Source organism: Chionomys nivalis, chromosome 3, assembly GCF_950005125.1.
Source record: "Chionomys nivalis chromosome 3, mChiNiv1.1, whole genome shotgun sequence".
Lineage (NCBI taxonomy): Eukaryota > Metazoa > Chordata > Mammalia > Rodentia > Cricetidae > Chionomys > Chionomys nivalis.
Window position 1 is genome coordinate 20862985 of NC_080088.1, and position 12925 is coordinate 20875909.

General features: G+C 36.8%; 1 protein-coding gene across 2 annotated transcripts in view; it reads right to left on the bottom strand.

The window, feature by feature from the left end:
• Nucleotides 1–548: 548 nt before the first annotated feature.
• The window catches only part of Usp25 (ubiquitin specific peptidase 25), a 111787-nt gene continuing 99410 nt past the window's right edge, over nt 549–12925 (bottom strand). For both annotated transcript variants that reach the window (XM_057763625.1, XM_057763624.1), the window contains 5 exons: nt 12391–12469; nt 6299–6378; nt 2580–2703; nt 1440–1635; nt 549–1135 (listed from right to left, as the gene is read on the bottom strand). In XM_057763625.1, coding sequence (XP_057619608.1) covers nt 963–1135; nt 1440–1635; nt 2580–2703; nt 6299–6378; nt 12391–12469 — 652 coding nt within the window. In that variant the 3' untranslated portion in view covers nt 549–962. The remainder of the gene's footprint in view (nt 1136–1439; nt 1636–2579; nt 2704–6298; nt 6379–12390; nt 12470–12925) is intronic.

The window sequence follows — 12925 nt, forward strand, 5'->3', positions numbered from 1 at the left end:
GAATTCCTCACTGAACAGTATCAATTTCATTCACAGCATTGATTAGTAAAGGACATTTTCATTTAAAGTAGTATATAATTTACAAAAATAGAATAATTATATAATGAAAAACATTGCCCTCCATTATGAAGAATAAATGTATGTGCATGTATGTGTGTATATGTGCACATTTTCTTTTTAAATTTCACAATAGCCCTTATTCAAGTACTTTTTTCAGGTTTCTCTTGAAATAGTCATCTTGTTATATTATTTACACACATAAAGGAGCAAACGTTTAATCTAAGAAAAGGTTAAAAGTTTCAGTGCAGCTAGACTTAAAACCCAGTCACTCACTTCAGTGACTGAATACAACATATTTAGGTCTAAGAAGTCAGTTCATATAGACACACTGAAGTGCTAAGTACTAAGTACAATTCCAATATGGTACCATTATAGTAAATAAAAGGGCTATTGTTTTATGCATCACCCAATGTCAACCCTATAACTAAATTCATTTATATATCTAAAATACACACCAATATACATATACCTGCTTACAAACACATAGGTAGCCATAAATAAAACTTTATTCTTTGATTTCATTTACAAGCTACCAAATATTATATATCATACACAGTGTTGAACACTTTAATGGTTTAGTCTTGGAAATTCCAGACTAAATGGAAAGCTGTTGATAAGGAAAACGAAGAGGCAATACTGCAATAGAAGGCGGCAAAAACATAGTTTTACCACAAGAAATTAATTGATTTGTAATTATATATCGGTTCCAGATAAAACAAAGTCTGAATGCCATGCGATTCTCGGCTTTATTGTTTGCAGTCTGGTTAAGGTCGGCATAGTCGTTTTGTCTTTTGCAGTTATTAAAATAAAAAGTTAAAAACTCTAGCAGCAGCAAGCAAGTCCTGTGACAGGAAGATGGGGTAAGAAAAGAGTTTCTATAGTGTGTGAGAACTCTGTGCAGTTTATCTTCCATCAGCAGGAGTACGACTGAGGGACAACATGATTCGGGCGAATCTCTCACAGAGTTCATGCGCGGAATAGGAAGGTAACTTTGGAGGCTCATGGAAACTTTTAATCTCGGTAGAACAATCAAGCAGTTTTGGCAGAAAATCCGTCAGCTTTTCTTGAAGGTTTGCTGCAAATACAAATAATTAGATCTACCTAAACACGAAGAAAAATTAAAGGACTTCCTACAATAGGTTTGTTATAGGAGAGGATTCATTTAAAAATGCATGAAATTACTGCCATTTTGGGGATATGATATATTTTTTTTTTTAAAGTTCATGGCACAGAAATGTGCACATATTAGCTAGTAAAGGAGGAAAATGGCAACAGTGTGAGCATGGATGTGCTACAGAACATGAAACAATGCCAAAATAAAACAGCATCTTCTGCTGCTACATCCCACCTCAGGTGCCTCACGCACTGTTCAAACTTACATTCCATCTCTTGCCCTAAGTACGAACACCATCGATTCCTCATATCTTCCACAGCAAGGATGTCTTTCTCTTCCATTTCATCCACCAACAACAAGGGCAAGAAAGGAACGATAAACTCATTCATAATAATCAAGCCATTGTTCACTTCTCGGTCCTCTCCCGACTCGAACATCTCTGCTGCTTGTTCATTTAATTTCTTAATGGAATGAGAGAAGAGAACATATTTTACCGTTAAGACACTGCACTAAAGACAACATGCTAAATATGTTCTGACAGCAGTCAGAAATAGTAGTCGTCAGATATAATGATATCATACACAAAAAAAAGTTGTCAGGAAAACCTCTGCACATAACAAAGGTAACAGACAAAAATAAATTCACATCTTCCCATAATTTCACTAAAAACTGCAAAGACAATACTTCACACTAAAATTAATCTAAACCAAATAGTTCTAAGAGAAAACATTTAATCAAAAGTCCACTTAAAATTTCTTTTCTTACAATTAATTCATATTACAAACCTAGAGGGCTTTATTCATTATTTTTAAGAATAAAAACAATTAATACATAGTTATTTACTAGGTATTGGTAAAATGGAAGAGATGCCAAAGTCAATAGTGAGATCAATGTAGTCCAAGTTTAGGGGAATTTGTGATTTCAAACAGGAAGGCCAGTTAATACAGTGTGTATCAATAAAGTAAGTGCTCTACATCTGTAAAATTCAATAAAGTAGAGTAAAATGTTTTGAAAGTGACTTATAAAAACCTGCATTGAAAATGCTATTTTAGAGAACTTGAGATGTTTGAGGAAAAACTACCAGTCTCCAGCAACAAATAATAGTCAGCATGTTCAATGAAATTTTGATACTATGCAAACAAAGTTCAACATGATTTATGCCTCAGTAAACAAAGTGTTTGTTGTACAGAATATCATTCTTCATTATCCAGCAATAAAGGGAAGTGGCAATCTAAAGGCGGAATTTGGAAATACAATGAAAGCAATCATCTCTCATTAAAAAAAACCATTTTCATACAGATATACTACAATTCTTATCCTGACAGTATTTATAGTCAATTACTTATGTGAGAACTGGAGACTGTGTCCAGCAGAGGGCCAATGCAAACACGTTATGGTCACTCACCAGTAAACACTCCCTTCTGTAATGTGAAATCAACTCTCCATCATGCCCTCTGTAAGGACCCTTTGACAAGAGCTCTCTGTTATTCTGATAAGCACAGATAAGGAACAGCAAGGAGTCTATATAACTTAAAACAAACACATGATATTAGTATTTCATAATTATAAAACGATCTACAATCATAAAATGCTGGGAGGCCAGAGGTTGCAGTCAGAGGCAAGCTCTCTGAGCTCTCCACCTTCCCCACCCTATCTATTCCCCCACCCACATCCACTGAAGGCACCCAGTTCTCTATCTGACCTTACTTGGAGACTGTCTCTAGGCTTTGATGCCTGACTTATCTTTGATGGGACCCTGGACACAGTTCTCTGAAGCAGCTTTCCCCCTGCTACCCATTTGGTAATTAAGTACTACACTAGGAACATTACAATGAACCGTGATTTCATGGATGATAACTAAGACTTGTCCTAAGATCTTTATCATAGGAGTGTGCTGTCTAATCCAAACCAGGTGATTCCCTAGCAAGTGTCCCCCAATCCTATATATTCCCTATACTCTGGAATAAAGTTGAGCAGATTGTCTGAAGCTGTCTCCTGGAGAGTTATCTCTGTCATGCTCACAGGACTACAAAGCTCTCTGTCATTGCTTCTGTCCCTTGTTCTCAATAGGCCATCAGGAAAAATGGCATCCCACAAGGTATATATTTAAATGTCTATTCTCCACAACATTAAAATTTACAATGCATCAAGTTCATCAACATCAAAAGCAAAACCCAAAGGCAAGAGGCATATTTTAAAAGTAGAACAAAACAAGAAAAAAAAAAAAAAAAAAAACGGGAGAAAGGCCTCAGCTGAAATTCAATAGTTCCTTCTGTTGTTTTTAGTATATTGGGGTTTTGATGTTGTCCACTCATGACCAAAATTTAAGACTGATGTGAAAGCACAATAATCAATGTGTTTAACACAATATTTTCCTATGGAAAGATTATTTTTCTTTATACTTACAAATATCATTTTTCTTGAGCAATGTCTATATAAGTAATGTTTTCTTTATGTATACATATAAAGTATAAAAGAGAAAATGCTCACAGGAGATGGTGGGTGTGCAGAAAATAGGAAACATACAATTTGGGAATTTACTGGGACAAATTAGGAAGAGTTAAACAGCTAAAGGGTAGAACAGAGGAGCAAGAATGGGGTGGGATAAATAACACCAAGATCTTTAGAAAAAGACATAAAAAGGTATACTACTCAGCTTCCATATATACAAGCATTCATACATACATACATACATACATACATACATACATACATACATACAAATAAACATGCATACATACGCACACATGATTCTTCAAAGTGTTATCCTAGAACAGGGCAACAATGCCTCTACTAGACACCAGAAGAGGATAAATAAACTGAGTTCCTGGTATGAGTTATTTCTTTTGGAATTGTTGACCAGTGAGGTTTCCACAGAACCTCAAACATTACAGGCTGGACTGCCTTGGGTTATATTCCCAAAATTGCTGGCAAGACCCTATTGCTGAAGACAGCACAACTACAACAACTGACCTGGCGAGCCAGGCCTATCGGTGCAATAGTGGCACATTATGGGAATAACTAATCACTTTTTGATAGGAATGAAGTATCTGTCTACAAGAAGAAACTCAACTGGCACCACTATTTGGCTAAGAATCTATGGCTAGATAAGTTGTAGGCACTTGGCAAGCATTGTACTATGAAGAGTAAGTACTAGTCACAAGTAAGTGGCTTGAAGAATGTGGCCAAGACTCCTAAGAAACTGAATACACACACACACAGAGTACATATATATAGTTATAGAAAACTTGTCAATCACACTTGGTAACACCAGGTTGAACAGCTACATTCTCAAAATAAATGGCAACTTGCCATTAAAAGCACATCATAAACTTCCTACAGTTTATTAACACACACACAAAAAAAAATAGGTCAGTTATCATTTTGCTTGTCTAACATAAGACAATGCATTGAAAATAAAGCATACATAGATCTAATCTAAATGATAATTAAAAAAAGGACAAGATCTCCTGAGTAAATTGGGAGCATGGGGACCTTGGGGGAGGGTTGAAGGGGAGGGGAAAGGCAGGGAGGGGAGCAGAGAAAAATGTAGAGCTCAATAAAAATAAAAAAATAATTAAAAAGGAAAGAAAACAGCTTATTAAAAATAAGTAGTTAATAAGTTGTTACTAAGGTAGAAACAAATATATGGGGAAATGAGTACAAACTATCAAAGAAGAGAAATGACAAGTAAAGAAGTATTTTTTATTAATAGTTAAAATACTTACACGTTTCTATTTAGATTGCTATTTATATTCTAATAAAATAAGGACATGGATTTGGGTGGGAGAGAAAGTGTGGAGATTGTGGGGGAGGGGAATTCATAATAACAATATATCATATTTGGTGAAGGAGAATTTTCTATATTCTACCAATCATGTTTTAAATAAACGCTGATTGGCCAGCAGGAAGTATATGAGAACAGAATTCTGGGAAGGAGGAAGCTCATTCCTCTCAATCCTGCCCAGACCACAAAAGAAGCAAGATGTGACCTGCCCCAATGAAAAAGGTACTGAGCCATGTGGCTAACATAGATAAAAATATGGGTTAATATAAGCTACAAGAGCTAATAAGAAGCCTGAGCTAATGGGCCAATCAGTTTATAATCTTATGGAAACCTCTGTGTGATTTTCTTTGGGACTTGCCGGCTGTGGGAACTGGGCAGGACAGAAACCCCGACAAGTCCCACCCTTCATGTTACACATATTAAAAAAAGAAAACTTTTCAATTAAAAATGAAAATAGTTAAAATAACAATTTCATAGCTATATAAATTGAAATCATTACAAATTATCTTCAATTTAAAATGTGTGTATTATTTAGAAGTTTCTACAGACAAACTTGTTTCTTTGTGAGTGTGCAAAAGAATTAAACCTTGGGCCTTGTACAAAGTAAATAGCATGCTATCACTGAATATCTTTCTATCACAGATGCTCTTTTTATGGTACCTGGGGGGTCAGATAAAAACACAAGTATTACCTATGATTTACATCAACAAGAAGAAAAAGAAGTATAACAATCACTAACGTCACAATAGTTTTTAGGAAATTTAAACAGTAATACATGCTGGACTATCAGCTCTTTTCCTCCCCAAAATTTAAGGACGGGTTTCATAAAAATTTTCAATTATAGTCCACTAGGCATCAATGGACAAATCCAAACCCATGGTCACAAGAAATTATGGTTAAACTCAACCATGGTCAATTCAATGAGCCACAAACAAAAAGAATAGACATGAATGCTTGAGAGAAATTGGTAGGAAGTAGCTGGAAAGGATAGGGAAGAAATGGGAGAGGGTAGGAGTGGTCAATATATAATGTATTCATGTGTGAAACTGAAGATCAAATTTTAATTAAATTATTTAAAAAAGAAACTGAGAAAAACAAAAAAATTAATGTCAACTCTTTTGGATAAGTTTTATTAAAAAGTATAGTATAAAAAAAGAAAATATATTTTATATGGAGGAACGTGATCTCATTGTATTAAATTTGTAATAATCTGTAATCTAAAATTGTTCCAAACTAAAACATTAAAATGTATGCTGCAAAATTTGCATTGGATGATAATCACATAAAAGAATTAATAACAAGAACAAACCTTTTCCATATTTGTCCATCTGTCTTACCTTTCTCTCTGGAAATTTTCTAGCCCAATAATGAGATACATAGTTGTTTCTCTGAATTTCTTATAATCTTTATGCCACTCCTGTATATAACATATTAAAGATGAAAAGTAAAACTAAGGTAAGAATGTTCATAAAACAATGCACTGTTCTGATAGCTATGCAAATGAGGGAAAATAAAAAAATATTATAATAACTTAGGTAGTACACACTACTGTTTAGTAAAATAATAAGTAAAGAAGTTTAGGCATTTAGTCATGGATGAGAAATTAAACAACAAAAATATCTATTACCAGAAGATTAAGAATATAGATTATAGCTCTCTCCTCCAGCCCGGCAAGATGCCCAAGGGAAAGAAGGCCAAGGGGAAGAAGGTGGCCCCGGCCCCCGCCGTCGTGAAGAAGCAGGAGGCGAAGAAGGTGGTGAATCCTTTGTTTGAGAAGAGGCCTAAGAACTTCGGCATTGGGCAGGACATCCAGCCCAAGAGAGATCTCACACGCTTCGTCAAATGGCCCCGCTACATCAGGCTGCAGCGGCAGAGGGCCATCCTCTATAAGCGCCTCAAAGTTCCTCCTGCCATTAACCAGTTCACCTAGGCCCTGGACCGGCAAACAGCTACCCAGTTGCTTAAACTTGCCCACAAGTACAGGCCAGAGACCAAGCAGGAAAAGAAGCAGAGGCTGCTGGCCCGTGCTGAGAAGAAAGCTGCCGGCAAAGGGGATGTCCCAACTAAGAGACCACCTGTCCTTAGAGCGGGCGTCAATACAGTCACCACTTTGGTAGAGAACAAGAAGGCTCAGCTGGTGGTGACTGCCCACGACGTAGACCCCATTGAGCTGGTGGTCTTCCTTCCTGCCCTGTGTCGCAAGATGGGGGTCCTCTACTGCATCATCAAGGGAAAGGCCAGGCTGGGACGGCTGGTCCACAGGAAGACGTGCACCACTGTTGCCTTCACACAGGTTAACTCGGAAGACAAGGGTGCTCTGGCAAAGCTGGTGGAAGCTATTAGGACCAATTACAACGACAGATATGATGAGATCCGCCGCCACTGGGGAGGCAACGTCCTGGGTCCTAATCTGTGGCTCGAATTGCCAAGCTGGAAAAGGCAAAGGCCAAAGAACTCGCCACTAAACTGGGTTAAATGTACTGCTTAGTTTTCTGTACATAAATATAATTATAAAACTTCCATCTAAAAAAAATATATAGATTATAAAATAAAAAATAATAAAATTGCAGGATAATCAAATTTCCATTTTCCCATAAAACACTCTTCACCATAATTTTTACTAATAAATTATTATAATAGTACAAAGTGGAATGGTTTATTCATACAATTCTGTCCAGAGCACAAACCTGTTGCTTGATACAGAATTTTAGGAAAATAAATGTCATAGTTCACTTATTTAATATTATTAAATCTAGGGCAATTTTAAATGTGTTGTTGAGTACTCTATTTACCTGATATATGATGAAAAGAAAGCCCCACTCCCAAAACACAATAATGAATTTGAAATTTAGGCACTGGCAATGCTCAAGCATGCGTGGGCAGACAGTATATGGCGGTTTTTGTTGAACTTGTACATATTGGGTTTCATGGTCTAAGTTGATGAGAGCAACTGACCAGGTCTCTTCCTCAAACACAATAGTAGGGCATGGATACTCAGTGCCAAAAAAAGCAGTTTTTAAAAAGTTTAATAAATAATAGTTCAAAAAACAAAACATTCAGTAATAGGGTTCATCTAAAAGGAAGTTCTGACAAAAACTGTAAATCTTTTCTGGGTATGTCATGATGAGCAAAAGAGAGGAGAAATGTTCTCTACATTGTCCTTTACTAGAAACAGAATTTTGATTTGATACTATTAGCTGGTGTTCACAAACTGATACAGTTCCACAGATATGTTACCCACTCTGGAGCTGCCTTAGATCTCCACCAGCAAAGTCTCCCGAAAAGGAAGGAGCCTTTGCTGATGAGGCAGACGGTGTGTCAGTAACGGCCAGGACTGTAGTGTGAGCACTTGCCAGCATGAACGCTGAGCTAGAGGCATGTGGGTCAATGTTTGCTGATTTATTCTGTACTGAGACCAAACAAAAGCAAGAGTTGTGTAGAAGCTAAACAATGTGCCATTTAAGTACCTATACAATTAAGACTTCAGTAAAAAAGAACATGATGTTTCAGAACAAAAATATAGTGATCCGATCTTTCAAAGTAACCTGAGAAAAGGACTGCAGAATCAAAACACTTAAAAAGCAAGCCCCATGAGCATGGGAGAAGAGATCAACAGTTAACATATAACAAAGTCATGGGCACGGGAAACATACTCTAAAATATCACTGGCTCCGGACTGTATGTTCTGGTCACAACTCTCTGCTCAATACATTTCGCTTACAGGTAAATAACTTTCTTTGACTTTCTGTTCACTTTGACTTTTAGACAGCTTAATACAACTTTCTCAGTTGAAGTGGACTTTAGAGATGGAGATGATATCAATTTCATTCCTCAGAGTTACTAATAAAAGCATTCCAACCAATCAAAGACTTGCTTGCTATTTCTGGGATACATACTCATACGGGATATTATTCCAAAGGTTTTATGAAGGCTTTGTCCTGATTTCTAGCAAAGTAAACGCTTTAGTCCTTTTTAGGGTGTCTGGTTACATTGCTTTCTATCATATTAATTAGGCTCCATAAAGTAATCATATTATTAGGCTCCATAAAAATAAACTACTCAAATTTTTCATAGGAATTATATTTGGTCTGTACTATGTTAAAGAAAAATCAACACATTTCCAATATCTAATATTTGAAATACCTTATGTGCATTTTTCAGTTTCTATTGTCTCCAAATAAGTTTTATAATTTTCTTCCCAGATTTTATGTACTTATCTTTCTAAATTTAATTTTAGGTGCTTCACAGTTTTGTGCTACTAGAAACAATGCTATTTTAAAAATACACCTATTTTTAATTGTTACTAGAACATGAGATAAAAGTCAGTAGGTAGCAAAATTTCTGTTTCAAAGCTATAGTTTTTGAATCTGTATTGTTATTTTAGTATCTACATAAAAATGTGCAAATAAAGATAACTATGTTTCTTCTTTTTCAGTCTTGTTTACTTTATTATATTAATATATTTTTTCTGGCCACAAAAGTAAATTTTTCATCATTCACAACCTTAAACATTTGCAATATTTTTAAGCTTTTTATTTTTGACACTGTTTAGTAGATGAAAAAATGTTCTTAAAAGATGTGTACTTTCTCTGTTGCTATAATGAGTGATTACCTATTAAATATAAGGTAATTAAGTTCATATAGCAGGGAGTAATGGGAAGGATGCAAGAATAAAGGAATACTCACACTGTTGCTGGACTATAAAATAGGCAGCTGTTAAGGACATCAGTATTGAGCTTCCCCAGAAAATGTATAAAGCTACTGTGATACCCAGCCTTGCCACTCTGAGTAGCATACCCAAGGGATATGAGTTAGCACACTCAGAGACATCTGCCCTCCACGTTTTCTGCTGTGCTACTCACAAGACTGAAAATATTGACTAAGCCTAGGTGCTTATTAACCGATGGCTAAGAATGGGTAGCATACATGCATCTGCTTTTATTCAGTCATAAATGAGGAAATTCTGACATCTGTGAGGAACTAGATGGAACTGAGAATCATCATTTTAAACAAATTAAGCAGAACCCAGGAAAGACAAAATAGCATCTTTTTCTCATAATCAAAATTTACACTTAAATATGCAAATGATATATATATTAAATACATGTGGAAACATAGTTGTGTACATGTACATACAACAGAGTGAACATATTAGGGCTATTTGGGAAGGGAAGTGAAACGGAGCTGGAGAGATGGCTCAGTGGTTAAGAGCACTAGCTGCTCTTCCAGAGGTCCTGCATTCAGTTCCCAGCACCCACATGGCAGCTCGAAACTGTAACTATAATCCCCTGCAATCTGATGTCCTCTTCTGGGTACAGACAAACATGCAGACAAATACCCATATACATAAATAAATCTTTTGTTTTTGTTTTTCGAGACAGGGTTTCACTGTGGTTTTGGAGCCTGTCCTGGAACTAGCTCTTGTAGACCAGGTTGGTCTCAAACTCAGAGATCCGCCTGCCTCTGCCTCCCAAGTGCTGGGATTAAAGGCGTGCGCCACCACCGCCCGGCTTATAAATCAATCTTTTAAATAAAAAATTCAGAGTCAGGGAGAGGAATACAAGGGCTTGATGTGAGCATGGTGGACATAGTGGGATCCCAGTCAGGGCAAAACAGGAAAAACCCAAACATGTAAGGCCAGGACCAGAAAGGGTATGTGGAGACCAAATGGGAGTCCACAAAGTGAACACACAGTGAAACGGTATAATGAAACCATTGTCTTATCTTCTAATTAAAAAAATGTAATAGAAATAAGTTTGTAAATAAGAATAGAGATTAATGAAAGATATACATAAAAGTAATTTTAATATAGATTTTAAAATAGTGTTAATTTAAAAAGCATAAATACTAGAAGTTTGAACTGGGTCAATTAAAATATATATTCAAAATAATGTTAATCAAGGATTTTGTCCTCACAAAAATCTCATAAGCCATGACGTGTTGACGTGTGTGTGTGCATACTCTCAGACAACAATGTCTCAGCATACCCAACTGAGATGACATAAAATGACTAAAATGAGTATCTAGCCGGGCTGTGGTGATGCACAGCTTTAATCCCAGCACTCAGGAGGCAGAGGCTGGTGGATCTCTGTGAGCGCGAGGTCAGTCTGGTCTATAGAGCTAGTGCCAGGACAGGCTCCAAAGCTACACAGTAAAACCCTGTCTCAAAAAACAAAACAAAAAACAAACAAAAAAAAGACTGTCTAACATCTAACATGTATGATGAAGTAATGGGAAAGTAGAAACTACAGCAGTCTGTGTAGATAGAATGGCATCTAAGAATGCAGGATGGGTATGCTGGCCAAGCACCATCAACTCCTACAACTGACACCTTCAGGCAGTTCATCGCCCATCTCTGTGCCTCAAGTGCTCATGTCCACACCAGTAGTAAGACGGCCTGGGACTAAGAGCATGCACCACCACTTCTGGCTCTTTTTAATTCTTTAAAAAAAAAATGTATTTGTGTCTGTGTGTGTGCTGGCAGGGAGACGAGAAAGACATGTCTGCCAAGGTGTACGTATAGAGGTCGGAGGAGCATTAAGTCAGTCACTATACCTGTCTTGTGTGGAAGAATGTCTAGTGCGCTTTTCATAAATCCTTGCCCTTTCAACATTAATGTGACATATTAAATGTTTTAAACTAGAAAAATTCTCTATAAAACTAATTGAAAACTAGTTGATATAATACAAGAACATGGCATGTGAACATAAAAAACAAAGATTTTCTTTAAAACATTTTGGTCTATAAGCAACTGTACCAAAGTCATCTAAAATTATTTACTGAAGAATTGTTATTAATTAATTCTACGAATTTAAAATTTTAACTTTTATTTATCATCTATACAAGTCTGTGGTGATATTTTGTTTGCACTATAACAAAGAAAGCTTGCGTGAGATCAGAGTGTGGAACCAGCTACTAGTCAGCCATAGAGGCCAGGAAGTGGTAGCACACATCTTTAAACCCAGCACTCAGGGAAGAGGCTAAGGAATCTCTGTGAGTTCAAGGCCACTCTGGAGTACACAAGATTGATCCAGTCTAAAATAGAAACAGAACCAAATGGTAGTGGCTCACACCTTTAATTCCAGTATTTTTCGAGTTACAGGTCTTTAATCCCAACACTAGGGAAGTGGAGACAGGAAGGGATATGGCTGAGTGGAGAGGGGAATATAAGGCAGGAGACAGGAGCTCAGGTCATTCAGTCTGAAGACTTGGAGAGAAGGATACCCCCATTTGATAAGAGGGTTTCGCAGAGGTAAGAACAAGCAGAGGTAAGACTGCTCTGCTTCTCTGATCTCTCAGCTTTCACCCCCTAATATCCGACTCTGGGTTTTCATTTTTAAGAACTAGAACTCATGCTACAAACACCCAGTCTGTGTTATGCTGAGATCAGTGAGGGCAACTAGAGGGCAGTATTTTCAAAGCACGCTACCTCATATTCCTCCAAGTTTACTTCTTCAGGTTTGATCATTTCCAGTTTGGCTTGGGCAACTTTCATTATGTTGTGACACCTTCAAATATAAGAAATACATTTCTAAATCAAAAACAAAATCCAGAAAAACTATAAAAGTATGTTGCATAAAGCCAAACTACCAAACACACAACAACAAAATCTCCATGAGTGTCAGTGTGGTAGCTCAACAGTTTGACCTAAGCAGGGTTCATCCCCCTTTACAACTGCCCAGTGTCCTCTGACCTCCACACATACACAATGGCAGGCATGTCTCTCTCCTCCCCCCTCCTGCCAATGCACATACAAACACAAATGATATTTTTTTTAAGAATTAAAAAAGAGCCAGATGTGGTGGTACACGCCTTTAATTCCCGCACTAAGGAGTCAGAGTCAGGAAGATCTCTGTACATGTGAGGCTAGCCTGGACTACAAGTAAGTTCCAAAAGGCAACCTGGATTATATAGTGTCTCAAAATAAAATAAAAAAAAATATTAACTTGAACCTTTGTACCTGG